The sequence below is a fragment of the Ctenopharyngodon idella genome, chromosome 3 (genome assembly GCF_019924925.1).
Source record: "Ctenopharyngodon idella isolate HZGC_01 chromosome 3, HZGC01, whole genome shotgun sequence".
NCBI lineage: Eukaryota > Metazoa > Chordata > Actinopteri > Cypriniformes > Xenocyprididae > Ctenopharyngodon > Ctenopharyngodon idella.
Window position 1 is genome coordinate 44,041,265 of NC_067222.1, and position 19,759 is coordinate 44,061,023.

At 35.9% G+C, this 19,759-nt stretch overlaps 1 protein-coding gene across 1 annotated transcript; it reads right to left on the reverse strand.

The window, feature by feature from the left end:
• Positions 1-234: 234 nt before the first annotated feature.
• Positions 235-19,759, reverse strand: LOC127509270 (SEC14-like protein 1). Its single transcript, XM_051887867.1, has 16 exons — positions 19,589-19,759; positions 19,067-19,139; positions 9,914-10,063; positions 9,668-9,799; positions 9,439-9,567; positions 7,601-7,790; positions 6,739-6,848; positions 5,898-6,087; positions 5,551-5,639; positions 5,136-5,206; positions 4,185-4,356; positions 3,731-3,865; positions 1,743-1,877; positions 1,029-1,280; positions 732-910; positions 235-565 (listed from the first exon to the last, which is right to left on the reverse strand). The coding sequence occupies exons 2-16, from the start codon at positions 19,127-19,129 to the stop codon at positions 460-462; spliced, it is 2,103 nt and encodes a 700-aa protein (XP_051743827.1). The 5' UTR covers positions 19,130-19,139; positions 19,589-19,759; the 3' UTR covers positions 235-459.

Below are 19,759 nucleotides of genomic sequence, written 5' to 3' on the forward strand. Positions count from 1 at the left end.
GATGAATGACGGAAGTAAGCAGTTTCCCAGGAAATCTGTCCTGAAAACTCAAAAATATTAATAATAATAAAATAATTATTAAAGACATAACGTAGTGATTCAGGGTAAACAAAAACACAGTTTGGAAGATGAATTAATGATTCACTCGCTCATTATTTAAATTCTGAACAAAAAAAGCTACACAATGTATATTTATGCACCACATTAAAAAGTCACTCAATAAGACAACCAAGGTAAACAACATTTACAAATTTATTTGTAACAATGTACAGAAAACTTGCATATAATTTACAGAAAGCCTGAAGTTTATCATGAGATAAACTGTCTGAAAAAGATCACCACTCATCCTGGCGTTAGTTGTGGTTTAATGTGAACGTCTATTAACACCGTGTTCATGATCATTCATCATTTCCAGAAATTATCCTGCAGAGCTAAAGTCTTTCCAGCTGGATGAAGATGTTATCTTGAAATGGTTGAGCCTGTGTGTGACTGGTTGGAGGAGGTTGTGGCGGCACTGAGCAGAGAGAAACCGCTGTGACTCGACTCCAGGCTGCTCATGGAGCCCCTGATGGAAACACAAACACACACACCTTTAAACACATCAATTGACTTTCCAGATTATATTTATTTAATATAGGAACAACATTCAGATGGTGTGCTTTTTTTTAGTTTATCACGATTCATTCACACTTTTATGCTAAGCACTTTGCAATATGTAAACATATCCAGACCTGAAGTCAGTGGACTGCAGCACCTCTGTGAAATACATGACTTTGCATTTGTGTGAGGAGACCTGCAGAGAGGCCAGAACATCATCTACACGTGGCCGACTGGAGGAAGTGCATGTTGGAGTGCTGTAAAGACGCCACTGCAGGATGTAGAATCCAGGCCAGCGCGTCACATGAGAGCCCTGATGAAAAACAAGTGGATCAAAGAAAGAGAATGAAAGTAGAAATTATGTCTCACCTTCTGATCAACATATTTTGTAGTCACGCATGTTCTTGACAGGTTTCAAGAGATTCACCCACCTGTACGCTCTCTCCCTCTCGGCAGGTTAGGGCCGTCTCCACCATGCTGTAGTCTTGTCCCAGCATCCACGATCGCTCAATGAGCTGGACGTTGTTGCCAGCGGGGCAGGCGAGGTTGTGCGAGCTCAGACCGTCTCTTTTAGCTGGCTGAGGAGCTCTCCTGGAGTGGTAGATGTTGAAGATCACGTCGCCTTTACACACGTCAAAGTCCCACGTAATGACGGACGATACGTCTGTAATCTCTATCAGAACCTGAAAGGGATTTATCTTTATTTCATAATGAATAACACACAGCACTGCACACCTTTCTGTACTGAACTGAGAATCTGGGGTTTGAATTGGTGCAGTAAACAGGATGCAGAACATTTACATAAGGAAGTAGAATTAAAATTAGATTCAATTCAAAGAAAATTCAGTATTTTTCAGTATGAACAAATGACTCATGATATTGTCAATTCACGATGAACTGAAAGGGAGCCAATTCTAAATGTATCCACCCTGGTAACACAATCATAATACACTGTAAACTGCAAATATGTACAGATCTTCACTTTAAACAGAACTTGGCTAACAGTATTTGACCTTCACACTGCATGTCTTCTTCTAACCAACAGGTGGCACCAATTATCAACATTCATGTAGCTGAACTTTGCAGAGCTGAAGTAAACAGCAGCAGCTGTATATTGTCGAGTGTTGTCTGTGAATGAGCTGTACCTCATGTGGAGCCCCCTTCAGCACACTCGCGCTCTTGTAGATGGATTCATTCCACAGTTTAACCTCCTCATTTTCCAGCTCCTCAGCCGTGCGGTACAGAGACTTGGGAACCAGACCCCCCTCAGGAACATCACACTGAATTAAACAAGAGTCATCCATATTAGATTGTTATAATTTCAGTCTGAATAAATACACAACTATATTTGTCCTGTAGTAGAGAATGACATATTTTGTTGTTCTTTGGCTTCAAGGCAAAAGCATTTAATATGAATGCATTTGTTAGGAAAAAAAAAAAGATATTCACAGTCAAGTTAAGGTCAGCATTTCCTCTGTGCATTCTGTACAGCATGAATAAAAGAACATCATGAATATACTACCAAACAATCTGATGGTCACTTCACATGGAAAGTCAAAGACAAGCAGATTTCAAATCACATGCTTTTTTGGGCTAGCCAAGTCAGTCCCATTGAAATGAATAGAAATGCTAATGGCTGTCTAGAGGTATTATAATCTTCCTTGATCCAGAACTAGTAATAGAGTACAATATATAAACACCTCAACAACAAACAAAGTGATATGACAAGCAAATTATGACTATAATGGCAAAGTGTTAAATGTATACAGTGATTTCAATCATATACTTTTACATTATTTTACCTCACTGTTCCATTCCAGGACAGAAACAACACATCACATTGTTGGTATTATATATTCTCTTATGAAAAAGAAGTGTGCTTAATTGTATTGAATGTGCATTTGAAGTGTTCTTCAAATCTTAAAAATATATTTTTAAACAACTGTACTTGCAGATATAATATTTTAATAAAAGGCCACTTACTGTAAGTGCACTTAAAGAGAGTATGTTTTTTAAAACACTTAAAGTGTGCTTTGTAATAATGTCAAATTAAAGTTTTACTTTAAAGTACATTTTAAATCACTATGTTTTAATAATGTTTTGTCATGTGGACTTTAGTTTTAAAGGAACACTCCACTTTTTTTGAAAATAGGCTCATTTTCCAGCTCCCCTAGACTTAAACAGTTGAGTTTACCGTTTTCGAATCCATTCAGCCGATCTCCGGGTCTGGCGGTACCACTTTTAGCATAGCTTAGCATAGTTCATTGAATCTGATTAGACCGTTAGCATCTCGTTAAAAAATGACCAAAGAGTTTCAATTTTTTTCCTATTTAAAACTTGACTCTTCTGTAGTTACATCGTGTACTAAGACCGAAGGAAAATTAAAAGTTGCGATTCTCTAGGCCGATATGACTAGGAACTATACTCTCATTCCGGCGTAATGATCAAGGAACTTTGCTGCCGCACCATGGCTGCAGCAGGCGCAATGATATTACGCAGCGTCTCTCACAAATGTCTCCATGGTTGCAAGGCACGCTCCCTGTGCAAGCAGGGGGTCACAGGTGCTGCGTAATATCATTGCACCTGCTGCAGCCATGGTACGGCAGCAAAGTTCCTTGATTATTACGCCGGAATGACAGTATAGTTCCTAGTCATATCGGCCTAGAAAATCGCAACTTTTAACGAGATGCTAACGGTCTAATCAGATTCAATGAACTATGCTAAGCTATGCTAAGTGGCGCCCTATTATACAGATTTGCACTATACAACATGTAATACAAGACCTCAAATTTATCCAAGGCTCTTATCATCTCAAGGCTAGATTACTGCAATACTCTGTAATACCATCAACCCTCTACATGTAATACACAATGCAGCAGCACACGTTTTCAACCAACCCAACAGAAGTGTCAAACTCAGTTCCTGGTGGGCCACAGTCCTGCAGAGTTTAGCTCCAGCCCTAATTAAACAGACCTGGACCAGCTAATCAGTGTCTTCAGGATTACTAGAAACTTCCAGCCAGGTGTTTTGGAGATGGTTGGAGCTAAACTCTGCAGGACCTGGCCCTTCAAAACTGAGTTTGACACGTGTGTTAACATGTCAGATCTCACCACATGCAGATTTGAAGACTCACCAGAGAGTCTCCTCCTAAGAAGTCAGGGATGAATTCTCTGTTGATGTAGTCCACCAGACCTCCAGGCCCCTGGTAGTCGTTCCCAGCATAGATGAGAAACTTCTTCCGTGTGTTTTCATCAATGAATGGACTCACCTGAAAGCAGAACAGGGTGCAACAAAGATCAGCAGGTCATTTTTCATTAGCACTGCTAACAGAGACAAAGGCAAACATGACATTTACAGAGGCCCGGTAATTAAAGAAGGCCAGGTGAGTGAAATAACACCATGCTAACATGACATTTAACTCTGATGGGTCAACGTGTAGCGACATTTACAACCATTAAATAAAGATTGAGTATGTGTTTATCTAAGTCTTTCCCAATATTTTAAACTATTTGTTAACATTCTTTTTTTATGTTCTAAGTGTGTTATAATGTGAAATCCTATGAGTTTGTTTGTGTGTGTGTGTTTACCAAAGTCCAGAGCACAGGAAACACTCTGGGTGCTCTTATTATGAGGAGACGGCCAAGTGTTTCAGGGTAGTTGGCTCCTACAACTTCTATCATCCTCAGCAAGGCTTTGATTGCCGGTCTCCACAGATGCCTCATATTTAACCCCTCAAGATCCACCAGACATGTCCAACAACTACAGCACAAGAGCAGTTATTTCTTTAGGGTAGAGGCACCATGTATAGTAAAACAAAATGTGCATGGCCACTAGGGTTGAGGACTAAGAACTGATTCTTATTCATAACCAGTTTCATTTAAAATACTGGCTGGTTTTCATGAGGTTCGGTTCTGTTAGCAGTCCGCTAAGTGGAGTTGGAATTGGAACCAAATCCACAATGATCTAATTTCTCTTTTGATTCCCATTTATTATGGCCAGTGTTGGGTAAGTTACTCTAAAAAGGTAGTTGATTACTAGCTACTAATTTCATCTTCACCAGTGTAATTAGAATACTGTACTAAAAAGTATTGCATTACTTATTACTAGTTACTTTCTAAATCCCATATCAACCTCAACCAGTTGAACAATACAAGGATAGACTCTTTTAATTCTTTCAAATAAATAATATTGCATAAATTATTCTTGAACTGTAAATAAATTACTTAAATACCAAAGTATTTAAAGGGAGAAGGTTACATTAAAAACATACATTTTAACATTAGATGTTAAATCCACTATAGTTTGATATAGGATTGTTCTATAGTCTATTCAATATTTAATGCAATTACATCTGACGTAACTGTAATTAAATTACAGAAAAATTAAGAGTAATCCCTTACTTTACTTTTTCAAGGGAACAGTAATTAAATTACAGTAATTAATAATTATTCAGTAATGCATTACACCCAACACTGATTACGGCCACTATACATGATTAATACTTGATATGTTTGGTAATGCATTAATACGTTATGTACCTAATTGGTTTTCCAAATATTTTGGTGTTCTCTTGACAGTGTCTGAGACCCTCCTCATTGATGGACAGCACCTAAAGGTTGGGTCAAAGGTGAAGGGGGTCAGTGAACATGGTAATTTCATAAAAAAAATTATTTTCACTGGTGTAGACTGATTTATCCCAAGTCATTTTTATACTGCTAACACCAAAATATGAGCTAGACAACACTATAAACACAATATAGATGGATCTAAATCCGGATGATCACTTATATAATCGTTATGTATCTTCATAGCCATAAAACTTAGTAAAGCACTAAGGCATTACTGACACTGTTTGAAATGATGTGCATTGTAAAAAGCACTATACGAAAATTTGACTTTGACTGAATATGTTGATTTGTAATTTTAGAGTATTTGTATTCGTCTGACTCTTACATGTCTGAGAAGAGCCTCTTCTCCCAGCGTCCGCACTAAACCTTTCGTGTCCATTTGTCCAAGTCGAAGGATATAAAGAGGACGCCCATCTATATAATAGACACACAGAGAAGCACAGAACCACATTAACTTCTGCTTGTTTGATATTAATACAGCCTATGGTAAACACCTCGCTCAGATCCATTGCTTCAACTGATTTTTATTTCAAAGGCTAATTGTATGTCTAGCACAGTTATGACTAACACACGTCCTGTTTTGAGAGGGAAAATGCCTCTCCATTAGTTCTGTGGCACATAGTCATGTTTGAAATCTCTAAAGTCAAACTAAATGAGAGAGTAAAGATGGACCTTTGTCATGGTGATGCCAGCCTCCAGTGTAGTAGTCCTGCAGTAGCTGCGGACACTGCCACGTGTCTAACAGGAAGTCAATTTGATGCTGTTTCCTCCATGTGAGCGTCTGGCACAAAGCCTCTCTGGCCTTTTCCAGATTGAAGTCCCGTGAGCGCAGGAAACGCAGCACATGCTCGTCTTTAGGGATCTGAAAGGATTCATATGCATATGTATTTAAGTAATTAATTAAAAAAAAAAATCCCCCATCTGGTTGGTAATTCAGGTTTTTGAAAGTCTCTTCTGCTCACCAAGGCTGCATTTATTTGATAAAAAATCCGCTAAAAAACAAAAAGGCTAAAAAATCCGTCACCTGCAGCATCCTCACATGATATAGCCTACTAGTTGGGACTTCTTCTTTATGTAAACAGAAGTGATGTAATGACGAACGGCTGCATGCTCGAATTTCCAGCGGAAACCCACCAGTACCACTCGAATTAGAAAACATTATTACGAGATTACCGTTGTGAATCGGGAATAAGAATAAGAAGATAGTTTTGAACACTGGCTGGTTATGTACTTGCTCAAAAATTGATTTTGGATCATTTTTAACCAAAAAAAGTTACGGATTGCAGCTTTAAATATTAGATCAAATAGGTGCAGAATCAACTCTGCCCATGTCAAGGATCAACCAAATTTCCACATACATAGTGAAACCTGGATGTTTAGGAAGGTGTTGCAGTGAGTTTTGTGCAATCTAGTGGTTTAGAGGAGAAAAAGAAATCAAATGCGCCTATTACCCCCGGTCCATCTTTAGCCCCGCTGTCCTCTAGTAGTACTTTATTCTGAACATTGCACTCACCTTGCCTTTGTGTGTTTCCTGCAGCCACTGTCGTAGGCGAATGAGGCAGCTCTCCTGAAAAGGGGTCAGCTGTCCCAGATAGCGTGAGATGTAGTCTGCATCTAACTTGTCTGCAAACAAAACAACCATTAGACAGCTGAGAAATGTGTAGGAGAGCATTGGCTCTTTTCACTAGGGCTATTCTTCCCAGCGCTGTGTGTTTTTATGCTTATTGGAGTATAATGGCATTAATGGCACACTAACACAAATGTATTTTCATGAGTTCACATTTACAAATAATCAGATAGAGTAAAGAGTATGCGTATTTGGCATGCAGTCCGAAGGGAGGCTCCGAGCTCGGAATTTGGCCCAAACCCAGAGTACTCCCCCCGTATCCCTTGCTGTGATATGCAACTGCAATCGCTCATGTCTTGGACAGGGGAAATGTCTACTGTCCATATAAGTTATTATGTGTGAAATGATTGTTTGTTCCTTACTATTAATGTAAAGCGTCCTTGAGCTTGGGAAAGGTGCTATATAAATTAAACAATTATTATTAATACTCAACTAATACTCTAATGAGAGATAGCTCATGTAGTTGCAAAGTTACTTAAAGTCAGTGGAATGTCTAAAGTGGACCATCGAAATAAAGTCTAACCACAAAACTATCTTAGAATATATTAAGCAGTGAGGTTTCTTTCAGGGTGCAGTAGGATGCTGCCTTTGAAAGTACAGAATCTGTCAAAGCAGGCAGTAGATGACAGGGCAGCTCACTAGATTTTGGACATGCTGATGCTCAATATCATTTCATTTCTCCCCATTCCTCCCTCATTATTATATTTATGAGCACACGCTCACGGAGCAGCAGTATGATTCATCTCACCATCCGGAGAGCCTGGCAGGACGTCTGTGGAGCTGGGGTGAACTCTGCTGCTGCATGCTGGGATAGCTCTGGCTGAGCTGACAGGCAGTTGGTGAAGTGTGGTGGGGACGGGAGGAGGTACCCAGCGGGGCATGTGAGTAATGCCCTCCTCCTCCAGTTGTTTGAGGTGATATTCAATAATCTCTTTTCCCTGTAGCGCAAGAGAGACAAATAGAGATTGATACAGGAGTTTACGCAAATGAAGCAAGTAAACATTGGCTTTAGTTACACAGACGCATGAAAACATTCTCTTACACGCAAGCTAGCCACAACAAGGACATTACAAGAAAACAGATCCTGATGGTAGACAAAGGAATCTAAAAGCAGGAAGGAGATCCTTGAAAATAAAGCAGTAAGAAACTTGGCAGGTCAGTCAATATCACTGTCTGGGTCTAGATAAAGTAAACATTTATTCAGTGAAATAAAAATAAGAATGTTTCAAATGTTTTAGAGTTAATATTTACTTCTAGTTGTCTAGGTAACTTTCTTTTGTACAGAGCCTATAAGAGGATGCAAAAAAAGATGCTTTCGCAATGCTTTTTTTCCCCTCAATGCTTTTGAATTTGCTCGCAAAATTTTTACAGTGATGGAAATACTATTTTCCAATCAGGGTTTGACATTAAAACACACAAAATAATGTCAAAATGCCAGTCTTGGAGAGTATTCTTGTAAACACAGTCAGTTATGTTTTAAGTGAATGTAAACGGTTGAGAAAGAAAATGCATGTGTAACAGTATATTGGATCCGTGCATCAGGTCTTAAAGTGACAGCAGCCTAATATGTCTGCTACCAAATAGTAAGATTATATTAAAAATATCTATATGCCAGTTTTTCCCTATGGTATAGATGTCAAAATTGTGGCCAGTGAAGATTCTGAGTGGCTAGTAACTTTGGTAAACCACTCGCCACAGTGGCTGGAGAACAAAAAAGTTAATGTCAAGCCCTGTTTCCAATGCTTTTGCGAGGGAATGCAAAGTTTCTCAGGGGTATTCAAAAGTTTTGCAAGTGAACGCACTGTTTCTGGAACATTTGAAAAACACAGTACTGTGGGAAAAACACAATGTAACATAGCAGGCCAGTAGAAGTTTGAGGCGTGGACTTCAAAATAAGAGTCTTTGGGAACAGAGATGTGACACACAACAGTTTTGTAAGTGAACGCAACGTTTTTGGAGCATTTGGAAATACTGTGGGAAAACCACATTGTAACATGGCAGGCCAGGAGAAAGTAAAGATGTCGACTTTAAAATAAGAGTCTTGAGCAGAGATGTGACATACAAAAGTTTTGCAAGTGAATGCAAAGTTTCCCTGGTGAATGAAAGTGTTTTGCAAGTGAATGCAAATTTCTGGTGGTGATGCAAAAGAACTGAAAAATAATTGTTCCTCCTCATGGTTTTAATGCACATCTCTCATGGCTTTTTGGGTGAAATAATTTATTTATTTATTTTTTTTGCTCAAAGAAAATGAAGCATATTTTTGAAACCATTACTTTGTGTGTTTATGTGTTTTGTCATTACTATTGTAAAAATGAAACATTTTTACTCAAAATGTGTCTTCATTTGGCTTCACTTATTTTTTATTTAGGAATAGCTTTAGGTATTGATATGGGTTTGATAGATATAGGTTTGAATTTAACCTGTCAACATGTCCTGATCCATCCATCCATCCATCCAACCAACCAACCAACCATCCATCCATCCATCCATCCATCCATCCATCCATCCATCCATCCAACCAACCAACAAGAACAGGAATGCAAACAATCAATCAATCAATCAATATGATTAGGAATGCATACACACCTTTTTAATACTAGTGGCATATTGCTTCATTGCGATCTTCTCTGCAGTGCTCTCAAAGCCGAAGAAGGATTTGATGTCCATGCTGGCGGACTGCTCAAAACAGGTCCAGTCTTCATTCTCCGGGTGAACCTGAAGAGGGATCGTTCAAACATTAGCATTCTTCTTAAACCAGCTAACACATAAACACGTGGCTATAAGTAAGAGGGAAGAGCAGGATGTGGCTTCAGACCGTGTAGCAGCAGTTTTCGTAGACGTTGACTCTGCTGGAGAAGGACTCGTTATAGGCCTCTATGTGCAGAGTTCTCTCTCTTCGGTCCAAAGAGTTCTTCTGGATGAAATATATGTAGTCCACTCCTGCTATCTGTACACACAGTCAATAAATACAGTAATTATATTATTCTAATGTACAAATTTTAACCAAATGAAATGCTCATAGTGTCACAGTTTATAAAATCCGTTCTATAAAATCAAATACCCTCTTCAGAAGCCGAGGGGCCTCAACGTCCACGGTACACCTGCGTTCAATCACTTGTGTCGCCCCATCTTCACTATGACACTCACTGATGATGTCACTGTTCACAAACATGGGTATCAGCGGACAGTTTGGGAATCTTTTCTCATAGGCCTATGAAAGAAAAGGATGAGACAGATGTAAGTGTGGGACACAAAATAAGGGTGAAAGACTGTCTCCCCAGCTAACAGGGAATGTTCTCATAACTTTCTCATAATGTTCTCTCAAAGTTATAAACAAATGTTATCTGGTCTTTAATATTGTTCTCACAATGTTAGCACAAAAATGTTATTTATATACATTGTAGAAGGTTTTTTTATGTCCTCATAATGACATTGAGTAGTGTTCATTTAACACTGAGGATTTTGCTGTGAAGAATGTTGAGTTGTTAATAAAAATTATGTTTGAAAGCATGTCTCAGGAACATCATACCAACCTTTAAATGACATTCTATTAACATTAAGAAAGCTGGACATTTTTATGTTCTTGGAATGCTACATATCAGCATTCCTAGAATGTTGAGTTGTTGACAAAAGTTAAGTTGAACGAATGTTTCAGAAACAACATATTAACCTTGAAAACAATGTTCCACAAACATTAAGAAAACCGGACATTTGAAAAAAAAATGTTCTCAATTTTTTTCACACAATGCATTGTTCTTAAAAATATGGTTCTGTTCAGCTTGGCTAATGTGTACAAATGACCCCCATATAGATTATATATGTTTCTAAAAATTGGACACGCGTCTTGTGATATGTTATTGTTTTATTTTCAGTTGATTTAGTAGCTCATATGACCAGGTTTCCAAGTACAGTATGTCACATGATGTCTTAAGTCAACGATACCAATTAACTACAGGTACGCCCGTCAATATTTACACCCTAATCTCTCATTTTTTAAGGTTCCCAACTGTAAGAAAAGTACTTAATACAGAAACAATATATATTTAAAAGAATATATACGCGAGTGATACTGAACCAAATGAAATGTTAGTTGCAATTAAATGTAAATGTATTATAGTTTAAATTTATATTAATGCAATTATTTTAAGAAATATTGCAATTTATATTTACATATACATTTGTAGCCACTTAAGTAGGACTGAAGTACATGTTTATATGTAATTTCATTATTACTTTTATTGTCTCTGAATTACTGCTGAATGTACTGACAAGCATTAATGGTAAGTTAAACTATAATATTTAATGTAATATTCATTGAAACTTGTGTTATTTAGTACATTTAAAATATATTAACTTTAAGTGTAGAGTGTTATGATTACAATTAAATTATAATCAAGTTTTTGGTTACATGTGTTTTAGTAGTTTGTCAACACAAATAAAATCAATACTCAAAGTAAGTGTACTTCTTTAAAGCACAACAAAAGATTATTAATTATACTTTTAAATAATATAAATTTGCTCTTTTATGTGTTCAGAAACAGTCATGAAAGTGTAGGCTACTCTCTTTAAGCACACTTATGTGGCCTTTTATTTCATTAAAATATTCAGACATATACAAATAGTCTGTTTTGAAACATTTGAATATTATGGTTAAAAATCCTAATTTTACCAACATTCTTACTTCCAGAATGTTCTGCTCTATTTAGTTTGGTGTCTCTAATGATGCAGACATTACACACTACAGCTTTAAATTACATCCACGTTAATGCATTAGCCATCAGTGCAGACGTATTTCTGCTGAACAGTAGATGAGGTTTTTCCAGTATGTTTGTTTTAGTATGTGTACTCTGCTATTCCACTGAGAGTCACGTAGATTAAATAGCAGCAAGATCCTGCTAAAAATCAAACAAAATTCTATTATGTACACATGTGCAAAATGTAAATGATCTATAGACTGTGTGACCTACTAAACAAAGGCAAGCTCCTTCCCTCTGTATTATACACTGGCTATATGTGGAATAGTGTATGAAATGGAATACATTGTGCAACAACATTGTTGTCACATGATCTGATCATGCTGCATCCAATTATCATCTTAGTTTAGTTTATTTATTTTGCATTTAATCCATTTTTTGCATAAAGTATTGTCATGCTGGAATGGAAGGTTGTCATTTTGGTCACTGTAGAAGCTCATTTGCATATTGAAAACCTGCAAATTGCACAGTATACACTAAGTATGGTAGCCTCTTCAAAATGTTGCCAATATCTCGACCTTCGTGTTAAATCAATGAAGTGATGATGTCAATGGACGTCATCCATTAAAGCGATTGATCAAACAAAGAAATGTTTTCTATGGACTGAACACTATAACAGCATTTATGTAAGAGATTGTAGAGCACTGTGTATTACTTTCTACTTTCAGGAACAATAAAGCCTCACTACAGCAGTCGTATAGTTTGTGTGCCTTTCATAATTCAATTAAAATGCATGTTTAATTCCTGAATTTTAATTGAACGCAACTGAATTACAATTCTGTATAATTTCAGAATTATAATGGTAATTTAAATTTAAAGTAGAAATAAAATAGAATGAAATTCAATGAATTTCATACAACTACTTTGTTTTTAATTATACAATTTCATTTCTAATATGAATTACCAATACTTATGTTCTTACACACAATATATGTGTCATTATATTTAATAAACTAAAATAAATACATTTTCTATTTTTATCCTGAAATGTCCATATCAGGGGAACAATGTACATAGTCATGGTGAACGATCTGTGGTGTTGAACTAATGAAATGCCTCTGTTGTGTGACCGTGTTGAATTTCTTTGAATTGCAGTTCAGGAAATTCCTCTTCCTGTCATTAGAGAAATCAACATCCTGTGAGTCATGCGGCCAACAGAGTGCAACAGTCAGGTTCCGGAAGTAAAAAGTATAAAAACGTATAGATCTTTAAAGGGTTAATTCACACAAAAATGAAAATAATGTCATTTATTACTCACCCTCATACCTTCCCACACCCGTAAGACCTTCGTTAATCTTCGGAACACAAATGAAGATATTTTTGTTGAAACCCGATGGCTCAGTGAGGCCTCCATAGCCAGCAATGACATTTCCTCTCTCAAGATTTCAAAACACTGCTTCATGAAGCTTCGGAGCGTTATGAATCAGCGTGTCGAATCATGATTTGGATCGCATGTCAAACCACCGGAATCATGTGACTTTGGTGCTCCGAACTGCTGATTCGACAACAGTTCGACATGAGCGAAGCTTCATGAAGCAGTGTTTTGAAATCGGCCATCACTATATAAGTCGTTTTTTTTTTTTTTTTTTTTTGGTGCACAAAAAAATATTCTCGTCACTTTATAATATTAATATTGAACCACTGTACTCACATGAACTGATTTAAATATGTTTTTAGTACATTAATGGATCTTGAGAGAGGAAATGTCATTGCTCCCTATGCAGGCCTCACGGAGCCATCGGATTTAATCAAAAAATAACTTAATTTGTGTTCCGAAGATTAACGAAGGTCTTAAGGGTGTGGAACGGCATGAGGGTGAGTAATAAATGACATTATTTTCATTTTTGGGTGAGCTAACCCTTTAAAAATGCTGTGAGCTACAAGGTTGTTAATCGATGGTATTTGTGTCTGTTGAAGCCATCAGCCTGCATTAATTCAACTTAGTTTTAAAGTAATCGTGTTTAACAGTGGAATTTGTGGTCCTGTACCTGCTGTACAGAAAATTCCACCAATCGGAGAATCAAAACAAGCAAAACATGCCAAAAGATCTCTTTAGCTCCACCCACTTCCATGAAGCACTGCGAATGACGTAATCGAGTCTATCTCTCTACGCTCTCAAAATATTTAAATATTTTGTATATGTATATACATATTTTACAATAAACTTAAAATATTGTTTTCATATTATATATTTGATATATAATTCACTTTTTTAAATGAGTAGTTTTATATTTGTTTAACATTTTTAATTCCATTATGCTGTTTGCAATGCTTCGTGGGATTGTAGTTCTTTCCCCTCACTAAAACTGTTAAGTACAAAGTCTTGTACCTTTATTTTTTGTCCAATTTTCAAAGTTTGCAGTGTTATTATTTACCTCGTAGCTGATTGGTTTTGTTCATGGCTTACAGCGATTTAACAAAACTTTTTTAAAACCAATAGGTTGAAAATTGGGCAGGCACTAATGCACTTGGTTCAGTTCAAATTCTAGCTAAACTGAATGCCGATACTTAAATTAAGAATTTTGTCTAGAACAATCCCTGAAGTTTCTCCTATACTCACATAATTACTTGTTGAAGTGGGTCTTATATTGTGAGCAACAAGCCATTTATCAAATCAAAAGCTCCTCCACAGCTGTTTCATAAGCACAACACCGCTGTAAGCCTTTGTGACATTAACCCGAGGTTTCTGCCACAGAGGAGATTTGATTGACAGGAGAGGCTGAGTGTGCACACTGATTCATGTCAAGTGTGAGAAGCGGCCCATGCTGACTAAACCGTGACGTCAAACTGTGCACTCAGCAACTCTGAAAAAACAATACACAATAATAATGTTGATAAGAGCGAACGATTAGTACTTTCGCCGGGGGAAATGATGTCATTGTGGAGGTGGCTAAGATCAATGCATGTGAACTGTAACCTAATTAACCGGCTGATCAATCATGCCTTGAGATTACACGAAGCTTAAGCCTGCTGCTGTGCCAGAATTAATACTGCGGCAGAATCACTCCAGATAGAAAATACAGGGACATTCAGACCATTATTATTTGGCATCCATATGTGAAATAAATCAAAATTATTTTAGTATAGCTTTAAGAATGAAAGCTAGATATTGAACATTTAAACTTATGATGTGATGGACAAACTTCACAACCACAAAATGTCAAAATATCTTTTCTTTTGAACAGAACATCTATATTGTTATCTAATGCAGTGACAAACAGTAATACATTTTTAAATGTGGCTTACAGTTATGGCTGTTTCCCTTGAGAAAAAAAAAGTGTGCTTAACCATGTTTAATGTGCACTTGTAGTGTACTTCTTAAAAGTACAATTTAAAAGTATATTTTGTATAATATTAATATAAAGTATAAGTATAAGCATAAAGTATAATAATATTTAACTGTATTTCAAGATGTTATAATATTAATGAAATAAAACCAACTTAAAGGTGCAATATGTAACATTTTCTGTCCGCTAGAGGCCTATTCAAAACAAAGGCGTAGCTTGATGACGCCAAGTTTGAGCGCGGAATCTTGGGACATGTGGTCTTCACCTCACAGCCGGTGGAAAAGAATCGGGAAGAAATCATGTTCATGGATGCGATTATTAACGTTACTGTAGTATGAAGCAGAACAGGACTGAGTGTTGTGGGAGCTAAACGAGGCCGCTGGAGCGATTGAAAATTATGTTATAACGTTACTCTGTGCGTTCGCTCGGCGGCTGCTGTGAGACACTTGATGGACACTGCAGTAAGATAGATCGATTTTAGAATATCATATTAAATGCTGGATGGCTTGTGTTGATAAATGGCATGCAATTAATTTTAAAATGTATTGTATGATGGAGAAAATGCTGTATTACTCTTAGTAAAAATATGCATCTGATTATGCTATGTTAGCTACTTCGCAAATTATTTTTCTCTGAGGCATGGTAAAGCATGGTACTCGCAAAAAAAAAAAAAAAAAAAAAAAAAATCAAGAAAATTAGGTTTAAACAATAAGACTAAACGTGTTGAGCTATATAACAATAATTAGTTTTCTGTCTATAAATATATCAAAACAGTTGTTCCCTTGTCTACTAAAACATGTAATATATTAAAGCGTCTTTGGTGTTTCCATGGTTTCTACAAAATAAAACCGGAAACCGAGGGTAACGCGGGTATGACGCAATTGACAGGCGACTCCTCACACATCCCGGGGCCTTGGTTAAAATTGCAATTTTCTCAAGATTTACAAATAGTTGGAAACATTTGGGATATTTAAGTACTCAACTGAACAAAATATATAACACTGGCCTAGTGGTTTTTGGATATTTTACTGCAAAATTCTTACATATTTCACCTTTTAGTGTACTTAAAGTGGATAAACTTTCATGACTATGCTTCTTAACACACTTAAGTACACTTTTAAAAAGTGCACTGGGTAAAATATGTCAAATTAAAAGCTTAATTTACAGTGTATTTTAAATCAATGTTTTGTCGTACTTTAAGTGCACTTATTTTGATGTGTTGACTAACATACCAAAGCACATGTAAAGTACTTGATTATTATCTGAACTAGTGTGTTATTTGATATTACATTTATAGTACATTTTAAATGTACTAAATTGCAACTTCACAAATTTATTTAAATGCATGACACATTTCAACAGAAACGACAAGTATATTTTATTTTATCATAAATGCTTGTCAGTTCATTCAGCGGTAACTTTTACCATATTTCAAAGACAATAGAAGTAGTTATGAAATTATAAAGATGTACTTAAGTCCCACTTAAGTGCATCAAAAAGTCCAACTAATTGCATTTAATATAAATGTAAACTGTAATACAAAAGTTCATTCTTTTAAAGTATATTATTTCCATGATAAGTACACTTATTTTAAAGTATGCCAAAGTGCACTTCTTTTTCACAAGGTTTCTCAGGTCACGGTAAGTGTTAATGATCAGGTAATGATTGTGTAAAGGGTGAGATAACATTTAAAGGTCACAAGACAGTCGTAAAAAGATTTAAGCGTGTACTGGAGTGTCATCTGCTCTTATATCAGCTCTTATATCAGTCTTATCAGGGCAGCTGCTGATGTGGAGATGGGCAACTGAGATACTCCAAAGATCCAGATTTTGCATATGAGGCACCATGAAAGTAAATCGAAATGTTTTATTCTTATTAAATTTATTTTTATTACTCAATCGCTTTGGCTCAATTCTAAAATGAGAATTTTTATTTCTTTCAAAACAATAGACTCATGTTAATTCTCAGTGAAATTGTCAAACTTCTAAACATTCTTTCATCGTGTGAGCCTCCACATACAAAATAATCCATTCAATTATCAAAATCTGTCGGATATGCACGTATATTTCATAAATAGCCTACCTAAAACATGGAATGTTTGTAATGTCTGCTAAACTGGTAAATGACCTGCCATTGTAATGATAGGAATCGCAATCTTACCAATAAACCAATCAAGTTTTGAAGCATATGAAGTTTGACCAGCACCATCCCTAACATTTCTAAACATGGAGGAACGTCTAAATCCCTAAACAGCAACAGCAGTTTATTTTTGTCAAAATGTGTTACATGTAAACTGAAAATTCACAGTTGCTTGTCATGGATGAGCATTAGGAAGATAAGCAAGAATGCGTGGTGTTGGTGATGTTAGGGGAAGACATAACAGAGTGTGCAACTGTGAATTTTCAGTTTACATGTAACACATTTCTAAAAAAAAAAAGAAAAGAAAAAAAATTGTGCTGTATAAATATAAATGATTGGTCCCACTTTATATTAGGTGCCTTTAACTACTTTGTACTAACATTTACTGTAAATTAATCATTTGATACAATGCACTTATTGTGTACATACATGATTTTACACCTTAATAGCAGCACAAGTGTAGCAATACAATATGAGCACAATAAGTACATTGTACTTATTTTTTGATGCAAGTACATAGTCGATAAGGACACCTAATATACTGTAAAGTGTGACCAAATGTTCATTTTCTTTTTGTGTACTACTGTATCAACTTTTTCTAGTTAATTTTTACCTACTGCTTAAATCTGTATCTAAAAAGCTCAGTGTGATATACAAGAGCATTCAGATAGACAAAACTAGTGTAGAAAATAGACAGTAGAAAACACATGGAATTTGTATATAACAAATAATTACATGGTGAAAAAAAAAAACTCTTTGACCAGTATGGCTCACATGATAACAAAACACTTATTTTGGTGGCACTGGCGAAATTATTGACACAATCACTGGGTTTTGAAGCATGAATTAAATGTTTTGGGCAAAATGTTACTACATTTTGCAGACATGCAATAGAGTTCTGATGTGTCAGCAAACAGATGTGACATTTGCAATTACAGTTTAGAGAACGTAGACAGTTTTGAAAAAATGTGTCAAAGCGGCTGAGAAAAACTGTAAACCACATATGTGAAGTTAAACTGATATTTTCATCTGGCATTCGATGCATGGTCTCTGGAATTGCGCTCTATAACACCAAGCATTATTATTAAGCGAGATATTTAATCAAGAATACACTCAAAACTGTGTTACGCAAATTGTTACCATAGATATTGGTAAATATTTATATAATATAAATAACTGGAAAATTGGATTAATTCTTCTCCCAAGCAAAGTTAATTGTCTTAACAAAATTTTCAGTTGGCACATTAATACAGATCAATCATAATTGTGCGTTTATCTGCATTTTACAACAGTTTTAAATGTTGCTCAACTAATCAGAATTTAGAATCATCAAAATTGAAATTAAATCAATTTTATACCATATAAAAGTTAAGATAAAATAATAGGGTTATTATTTCATCATCTCAATGGCAAAAAATGAATGCAGTGAATGGCAACTGGATTTCAGGATCGACATTTCATATTTTGTATAAAAGTAACAAAAACGCTCTTAAAATCAAATATCAAAATGCATTTATTTTTAAAAATGACTACTACCGTGACCTACCCAACAATATGCAAAATTATGAACATGTAAAACGCAGACTAACAATTTTTTAAATGTATAAATATAGTAATAGCAGAAGTGTGATTTGCAGTCTTGATAGCTTTTTTCATTTGGCTTCTTTATGTCTCTTGAATTTTTATGGTTTTATGCTCTCGACAGGCAATAATCCACAATTACTGTATATTTTAACACGACTGGACTGCAGTAGCGACCGATTAGTCAGGATGGGAAAAACTATCCATTTTATAATGATGAGCACATGAAACACTGGTTCAATTCAAACCATAAATGCTATTAAAGCAATAAAGCAATAGAAAGTTGTGCTCTGAAGTTAAAGATTTATATGTATTTGAGCTGACGCCTGATCTAACAGTCTAGTGAACTCTAGAGCAAAGCAGCTTTGAGATAGAGAACAGCTGACTAGACAAACTATGTGAACATTACATAAAAATAATTACACATGTGCATGTCATTTCTTAAAAACTCACCGCCATTACGAGTTCAAAAGGGTACTTGTAAACCCTCACAGGGGACTGATATTTCTGCACCATCACTGCACTTCTAATGAAAAGGAGGAAAAAAAAAAATAATAATTATAAACCCAAACCAAACTGATGAACATCATTATTAAACACAGAACTGATCTAATAGCATATACTGAAACATAATCTATATATTCAAGCTTTCACCATGTTTAGTATCAAATCGCTCAGTGTTGGTACAGCAAAAACATCTTTCTTTGATGTGGTCTCTATGTTTACATGAGCAATGCTACAATATAACAACCCCAAGTTCAAACTGAAAATACTCGGTCACTGTGTACAACCAGTGACCCAAAATAGGCCTGTGGACACAGTGTCATAATTCATATTCGTTATTGTTTTATCTTTAGTACGGGCAGTTTTAAGGAAACACAAGACTATGTGAAACTTCCTGTAAACAGAGACTGACTCCAATGCGATCGTAAGGTAACGTTCAGGACAGCCGTGAAATGAACTCTTAAACTTTACCTTTGAAGTTAAAGGCGCAGAGAATGCAGTCGAATGGAAGTGTTGATAAAACCTGATGTGAAGGATTAAAAATCCAGTCTGGGTTGCTTTAGTTGTTCTGCTCCATTCTGCTGCGGAAGTGAAAGCTCAGTTGTGTCAGATGAGGTTACATAACCCACGTCACTCACACAA

Excerpts from the sequence above, each read along its gene's own strand:
- LOC127509270 (XM_051887867.1), bottom strand. The coding sequence starts at position 19,129 with ATGGTGCAGAAATATCAGTCCCCTGTGAGGGTTTACAAGTACCCTTTT. Across the intron at positions 6,849-7,600 it reads CCTGCCAGGCTCTCCGGATG|ACAAGTTAGATGCAGACTAC; the intron begins GTGAGATGAATC and ends TTTTGTTTGCAG. Across the intron at positions 6,088-6,738 it reads AGGAAACACACAAAGGCAAG|ATCCCTAAAGACGAGCATGT; the intron begins GTGAGTGCAATG and ends GAATCCTTTCAG.